Genomic DNA, 7,878 nt, shown 5'->3' with positions numbered 1-7,878 from the left:
AAGTCATGTCTCACCTTTAAAGCACATTTGAATCCAACAAATCAGATGAACAGCAACTGATTCCGAAAACCAAGTTAAAAACCAAAATACATTGTTATACACCAGTATACTATACATGTCAATACAGGTTAGTGTTAAAAATCTAAGTATTCAATACTTGTTTGAGAGGCTTAAAAGAAAGTTTGAATATCAGAACCTGACCCGAGGCTTTCAATTTCATTTTCATCAAATGGTTAAAATAAGTAGGAATGAACGGCATCATTACATTGGACCAAATCAACCAAGGCATGAAGACTACTAAGTGCAAAACGGTTTTCCAAGAGTGGTTTTAATTCTCTCTTGGTAACTAATTTGCTATTACTATACAACTGGAAATGCTTCCATAAAGTTACCAGTAGGAAATCACATTTCTTCCAGAAATCTACCTCCAGGCATCCACACCCTTCCCTCCCTCCTTTAAGTATTCAATTTCTTTCCCAAAGTAGAGCTTCCATAAATATTACAATATTAAGGACTAAATTTTAATGAATACAAATCAGAGGAAATGAAGGAACATTAACTCTCATTCAAACCTTCCTTAAAAAAATCTGTTTCCAAGTTATATTTTTAACTTCCCCCATGATTCTCTTTAAAAAAAGACGAACACAAAAATCTCTCCGCTAATGACTTTATTCATGAATCTATAATGGAACTCAAAATAGCAAAGAACATGAAAAAATTTCGGATTAATATTTATCAACCAAATACATCAGAGAATACATCCATTTTTCATATAACTAACAAAAATGTCTAAAATACACATGTAAGAATATAGTCTCCATTTTGTGGAATTTCAAAGTAATGAAGATTTGCTTACTAGTTTGCCAGAAAAGTTAAGTTATACAGTCAAGTAAACCTAATTCAAAAGAAATAAAATAAAACCACCATCTCATGGTTAAACTCTTGATAAAAACTGCTACTTTCATACCAAACAAAAGAAACTGTAGACTATAAAAGTGTTAAATGGTGAACCATCATTAAGAAAGTGTTAATTTTTTTTCACTATTCAATATATTTATAACATTCATGTGTTCCCAAAATGAGACCATAAACATTATTTTGCAATGTTAAAATATTTTTTAGTTCACAGATTATTTCCTGGAAGTTAAAAATTACTACATCATTGCTAAATGAGGCTTTTCATGATACAGGAATCTTTAGACACAATATTCACTGTTTTAAACATGATCTTTGGTTTGAAGCTGTCCTGATATCCTTTCCGGTCGATGGTTGTGATTAGTAAAATATTCATGAACAGCACAGTAGCTTCATTTGAACCATAAAAGTAAATTGGGTTAATGGCAATGATGGCACATAACAAGAAATCTGGCAAGATGAGTTCCCATATCCATAACTGCCATGGTCAGTATTAAAGGAAATCAGTGTTGCTCAGGAGTGACTCATCTCCTTTCATCAGTTCATTAACAGCATTAGCCATTGAAAGGAAATTAGATGGAAAAAAGTCAGCATAAAGGCACTCAGTAAAAACCTTAAGCAAATAAATAAGACCAACTAAATGCATATGCATAGATGTGTCCACCCCACATACATACATTTCATGTTTGTGGTTGAATATCAACACTCATAAATTCCACCACAAGCAAAACTCTACGCCTGTGGATGTATATATCCTAGAGATGGGAACTAGCTGATGATTTTCCAGAAATAATGAGCTGTTAAATGATGCAGAAGTTGGCCTTTTCCCAAAATGAAAGGTTAAAAATTAAGAGCAAAGGAATGCAATAACAACGGGAACTATAAGAAGCAATCAAGTTGAATCTCAGAAAGACAAGTTCAATTTCATAACTAAAGGCTGCTGATGATTTCTTCTCTCTCTCCTTGAATAATCAAATGCAAGTGCCTTTTAGCAATGGCAGCATTCAAATCCCACAAAAAATCAAGTAGTGCCCCCTTAAGGAGCACTTCCATTGGCACAAACTGCAAAACTTGCTGGGGTGCATCAGAGTTAAGCAAAACACTCAATAATTCGTTCACATTCTGCAGATACTGGAAAACTGCATATGGAAGGTCCTGGTAACCAACACATAGCAGGACTGCACAGGTCTTCAGGGGTACAGAGGATGTGGGACAAGAAAATGTGATGAATCTAAAACAGTTGTGGAGTACAAAGATCAAACCAGCCATAAACCTTGTAAAACAAGAAAGTATAGGCAAGATCATAACATCGCCTGTATTAAGCTGCTGTAATGAATGTAGAAGGCAGTCCAAAAATAAGTGCTGGTAAGTTGGGTCTCCATCATGAAGCAATGAACAGGTAAAAGTCATGAGTTCAGTTGATTCAAGGAGTTGAACTTCCAATGGTATATGCATTTTGTAATCAGGAAGAGTTGAAAACCCCACAAGCAGGCACTTTATTTGGTTGCTGGGCTGTACAAACTGCTCATCTTGAAAGCACTTGGGAAGGCTAAACAATTTAGAAAATATCAGTTCTTCAGAAAAAACATGACAAGAACAATGCTGTTTTGGCCTAAACTTGGAATCCAAATCCAAGGCTCCTCCTAATGACTTTTCAATTGCTTCATTCAGAGCCTTTAAAATGTCACCATCACAAAAAGGAGAACACTTTACTTTTGGCAGTCTCTTTCCCTCTAAAATATGCCACAAGTGGCAGTCAAGATTGGAGGCTGTCCCTTCTAAAAGAGAACTTTTCCCAGGATGATATGAAGCATGTTCCTCAGCCCAACTATTAAAGTACCCTTTGGCCACCTTATCCTTCCATGAAAGCGTTTCTAGCATTTTCCTTTCATTATAGGTTTTAAAATATCTATTCCTCTGCCCAACCCATTTTGTATTTGTACTACAACCTATACTAGATTTTTTTACTAGCCAATTATTTCTGGAAAGAGGCTTCAATTGGTACTTTTGCATGAAATATTGAACAGCACAGTCTCTTAACTTATTCAGCCTTGCTTGTTCTTCTTTTCCCATGCACTCAAACAGACGAATGTTCTCAGAAATAGTCTCTAGCTGGTATTTATGAAAGAACAGACAACATTCTTCATGTCTTTTAAGAAAAGATTCAGGAATCGCGTGATGGGGAAAAAGAGCTTTCCTGGTCATTTCAGTCCCAAAATTCAGCACCATCTTAGATAACAGAGGATGGATTACCTCTCTCCCCTTATAGCAAAGACATACTACATACACTTCTGAGTTTCCTGCCTTGCTTGTAGCAGGTTTAAAAACATGGACTTGGTCAAAGGAACAGTTTAGCAGGTACATCAAGTTTATGGAGCAATGTTCAAATAAAGTAAACATCTTCAGAACAAAAGAGCCACCATTTCCAAGAGTTGTCAGAGCAGTGACTACTTCACAGTAATGCAAAGAAGAGACTAAAGCTTCTTGTTCACCAGGATTTCCTTGGCAATCAAAACTCCCATCAGCAGTGATCAAGTGAACAGTGGCCAGGTTGCTTATGAAATTCTGAAGTCCAGTCAGGTATTTCAAGGTCATGATATCACCAGTGTTATCTGGACCAAAGTACCAACAATGTAAGGTATTCGCAATAAGTCGGTCATCCATAATCATCATAAGATTGTCATTTGCTTCATGGTATGGATTCAGAGTATTAGCTACCCAACTCCAATCACAAGGGAATTGATGGGATTTTAAGTAGTGATTGAGACTAGCTATAAAAGCTCCAGGAGCTTCACAAAGGTGTAGAGAATTCAGTTTTCCATTCTGAAAAGCTTCCTGTGGAATAATTGGAAAGCTGCACAAAATTTCATGGAACTTACACCATGCTTGAGTACAAAGTTCAGCGTTCACACATTTTCTCACATGAGAAATTATTTTTCCAGCTCTGTTAGTGAAAGCAGTGTGCTCATGCCACTCATCCAGTTTCTTATCACTCAGTAGGTTTTTTACTTCATTTAAGGAGTTCTTCAAATCAAGAAATGCATTAAATTCCATGTGGTCACAGGTGAAAATCTCACTGGGATCCGGTAACTGCCACTCATTTTTAAGTGGCTTGCCATAAGAAAAGTTCTTAGCAAAGAGTTCAAAAATGTCAGCAACAACATCTGGGCTGAATGTCTCAGGACTTGAACCCAGTGATGGCTTTCTGCACTTACTCATTTTCAAATTAAATTAGAATCTAGAAAAAGAAAACACATAATTAAATGAATCAAATTTATTAATGAGTGAAATCTCATCCACAGCAAATCAGATTACACTCATGACAAACCACATAAAATGGGAAGGCTAAGGTCAGCACACTCAATTATATAATGAGGCAGTTTGGAATAAAGAAAGATTAAAAGCTTTGATATCCAAGCTCTGCCACTTACAGCAAATAACTTTACATCTTTCAGTCTCAGTTACTGACTTAAAAAAACTGAAGTATCATTTTTTTAAAGGAGAAAAAAACATGCTAGCATATACAAAAAAATACCATAGAATATTCATCAATGAATGGCAGCTCTTATTACCATAGTAACCCCTCCAGTACCTCCCCAAAGTCCTCCTCTACCCATGGCTGAGACATCACCCACAGAGCCCCAAACACACTTAGACTAAGAGTCATCTCCAAACAAGATCTTTGATCATTTGATCAAGCCCTAACAAGTAAATTTCAGACTTTTTTTTAGCTTCCTCCAAATTTCACTTCCAGGAGAGGATCCTGCACCTGAACCCAATACTGGTTCTCTACCAGGCCTCTCTGCCACCACCCACTCACTCACCAACCAGAATTGTCAAATATGTCCTCTGTCCAGATCTCAGTCTTGCTAAGACATGCACTTCAGTGGTACCAAATCACCTTTATAACTCACCAACTAACACTTGACTAGTTAGCCTCCTGCTCAGTGCTAAAACTGACCTATAGTTCATCCTGGCCTGTCTCTAAACTATTACAAATTCCTGCCTCATGTGGTCAGCCAGACAGCTCCATGCATACACTATAAAATATTATTTCTTCTTGTCACTAAAACTTAACATACTTTGATAGAAGAATTTTAAAGGGAAGAATATCCTTATTTGACAAATTACAGTCACCCTACATTCTGTGTTCTAACACTGCCTAAGAAACCAAAAACATCTGTCCACCGGAAAGGGAAAGGGATATAAGAGAAAAAAAAAGCATACCTTAAGGACACAGTGTTGGAAAAATTCTAAATTCCAGCAGATAGAGCAATGAGTATTACATGATACGGTTGATCCTGAAACACTGGGTTGGAACTGCGGAGGTCCATTTGTACATGGATATTTTTTCTGTAAATACTATAAACATATTTTCTCTTCTTTATTATTTTATTAACATTTTTCTCTAGCTTACTTTATTTTAGAAATACAGTATATAATACATAAAAGAGAAAATAAATGTTAACTGCTTATGTTATCAGTAAGGCTTCCAGTCAATGGTAGGCTATTAGTTGTTAAGTTTTGGGGAGTCAAAAGTTTTACACGGGGGTTGGCACCCTAACCCGTGTTGTTCAAGGGTCAGCTGTACTTGTTAGCAGAATGTTAATACATAGATGATTTAGTTCATGAGTGCTGCATTTCTTTAGTACATTCAATGCATCCTACACAAGTTTTCAAAAAGAATCTAAATTTGTTAAACACGAAAAATTGACAATCACCTTCCCACAAAAAGCCAATGTGTAATAATTAAAATGGGAAATAAAGGTGAGCTAGCACCACAATAAATAATATCCAGAAGACTGTATTCCATTAGCACTTACTTTTACTGTTCTTTCAGTAGTGTGTTTACTAATTTATCCCGAGGTTAGAACAGTGCTTAGTGTGCACTGTAAGATCTCAGTACGTTATTTATCCAAAAATAATGTATATAATATTTAGCACAGAAGGCACTCCTCTGATTAGGTTCTGAATGAGTAATAACAATGCACTTCAACTTCATACCAGCACTTCAATGCATGACACACACAGACAGACACAGACACACACAAATGGTTAAAAGAATATAAAGTTTTCAGTACGTGTTCCTCTACCCTTTCATTAAGCACCCCATAGAGCTCTGTGGCATCATAATTCTCTTAGCAGGGCATTACCATTCTTATTTTTCAGACTCGAGTAGGAAAGTCATGTACCCTTGCCCACAGCCACGAAAGGAATACCTGCAAAATTCACGTAACTCAAAATTCACATGATCTCATCAACAGCTGTTACCTCACCAATTAACGCAAAGGAGTTTTAGAAGTGTTTCCGCCAACAACTCCCGTCAATAACAATGAAAGTAATAGTTAATGTGCATCCAGCACTTCACTTTGGGCCAGGGGCACCAAGATCTTCTTTCAGTTTTTGGAAGTGAGTCCCAAGCCCCATTTAAGAGGCCCGTTCCCTGACTTGGAGGAACCTAAATCCCAGCCCCTGCCTCATCCACTGGAATATCAAGGGAGGACCCGCGCTCGGAACCCGGGCCTGGATTACCTTCGCTCACGCCCACCTCGGCCCCCAGAGTCTAGGGAGGCGGTGCTTCACTCGCTATCCCCACTCGAGTGGGCCATTTTCCACTTCTGCTCCTGAGGGTCGAGGGCAACGCCCACCGCAGAGGAGTGAGGTGATGCTCCAGGAGACCCGGAAGGAGGCCCAGACCCGCCCTCCCGACACCAGGTGCGAAAGTCCACCTCCAGACCGTGCAGCCACCGAACGCCGGCTGACGGCGGTCGGAGGCCTCTGACAGCCACACTGCGCACGCGCTTAGAGGTCGGGAGGACGTCGCGCGTCAACGTTACGCACGCTGGCGATTCTCGCAGTGCCGAGTGCTCCGTTCGTTAGGTTTCGCTTCTTCTTGGGATCCTGGAGCTGGGAAGCGCCTTTCTCCCCACAGCGTCTATGGCAACGAAAGCTGCGCGCGCAGACAGAGCGTCCTTTGGTTCCGGCCCCTCGGTGGAGGGGTGAACCAGGGCGGGGCAAACCTGTCCGGGACACGCTGGCTCCGCCCATCTGGCCCCAGGACCAGACAGGGTTTCTAAAGCTGGCAGGCGTGTTTTAGTTTAGTACAGGTTAAGTAAAAAGTGGTGTCTTAGACAATATGAAGTTAAAAGCCAAACTGGAGAAACTGCAAGATAACACTCTGTTATTCTATATGTTTATAAATCAATAAGAAAAAGACAACCTCAAAGGGAAAGTGGGCGAAGATTTTAACAGGCTGTCCAGAAGAGGTAAAACTAGTAATCAATAAAGATATACAAAGGTGTTTAACCTATTATAAAAAACAAATTGGAATTAAAGCAATAGGTTTTCTTTTCACCCGACTTAGAAAAGATTTTAAGTAATCGATAATGGCCACACTTGGTTAGAAGATGGAGAAACAAGTTTATACACCATGGGTGGGAGTAAAAATTGATATAAACCTTACAGAAGGTAAACTAAAATGGCCTTACACCTTAGTCCAGCAATTTCCACTCGTTGCAATTTATCTTTAGTAAACAACTGACACTTTGCACAAAATGTTTATCTCAGCACCTTAATAACAACAATTGTAAAAAAATGGTAAATTTTTTGGTATATCCATATAATGGAATATTATGCAACTATCAATAGGCTATATGTGTCAACAACACTGCGTGAAAATAGGAAACTATAGAACTACGTGTAGAGTTAGAACTATTTTATGTAAATTTTAAATCTGTAAAATACATTTTTTACAAGTCTTCTAGGATGTGCATCTGTGGAGGGGGGAAAATGTCTTTTCAAAAGGTTGTACTAGGTCAAATGGAAATCCATATGGAAAAGGCTTTATTTGGATTCTTACCTCACATAAACAAAAATACAGTTCACTTGGATTGCCAACCTAAATTTTAAAAGTCAAAAAATAACCCTTTTCGCAGTAAATATAAGGGAATATCTTCATGACCT

The 7,878-nt window shown here is 38.3% G+C and overlaps 1 protein-coding gene across 2 annotated transcripts; it reads right to left on the bottom strand.

Moving 5' to 3' along the window:
• Positions 1 to 660: 660 nt before the first annotated feature.
• On the bottom strand, positions 661 to 6,702 carry CMTR2 (cap methyltransferase 2). 2 transcript variants are annotated; one of them, XM_090259642.1, is made up of 4 exons: positions 6,448 to 6,702; positions 6,069 to 6,134; positions 5,143 to 5,277; positions 661 to 4,153 (listed from the first exon to the last, which is right to left on the bottom strand). In XM_090259642.1, the coding sequence occupies exon 4, from the start codon at positions 4,132 to 4,134 to the stop codon at positions 1,846 to 1,848; it is 2,289 nt and encodes a 762-aa protein (XP_090115768.1). In that variant the 5' UTR covers positions 4,135 to 4,153; positions 5,143 to 5,277; positions 6,069 to 6,134; positions 6,448 to 6,702; the 3' UTR covers positions 661 to 1,845. The 2 variants fall into 2 exon arrangements, with proteins under 2 accessions (XP_090115768.1, XP_090115766.1); XM_090259640.1 differs by lacking the exon at positions 6,069 to 6,134.
• Between the last annotated feature and the right edge of the window lie 1,176 nt (positions 6,703 to 7,878).

The sequence above is a fragment of the Furipterus horrens genome, unplaced genomic scaffold (assembly GCF_987537825.1).
Source record: "Furipterus horrens unplaced genomic scaffold, mFurHor1.1.pri manual_scaffold_13, whole genome shotgun sequence".
Lineage (NCBI taxonomy): Eukaryota > Metazoa > Chordata > Mammalia > Chiroptera > Furipteridae > Furipterus > Furipterus horrens.
Note: the sequence above shows the minus strand (reverse complement) of the source record. Positions and strands in the feature narration are given on the sequence as shown.

Coding starts and splice junctions, on each gene's coding strand:
- CMTR2 (XM_090259642.1), bottom strand. CDS start 4,134: ATGAGTAAGTGCAGAAAGCCATCACTGGGTTCAAGTCCTGAGACATTC.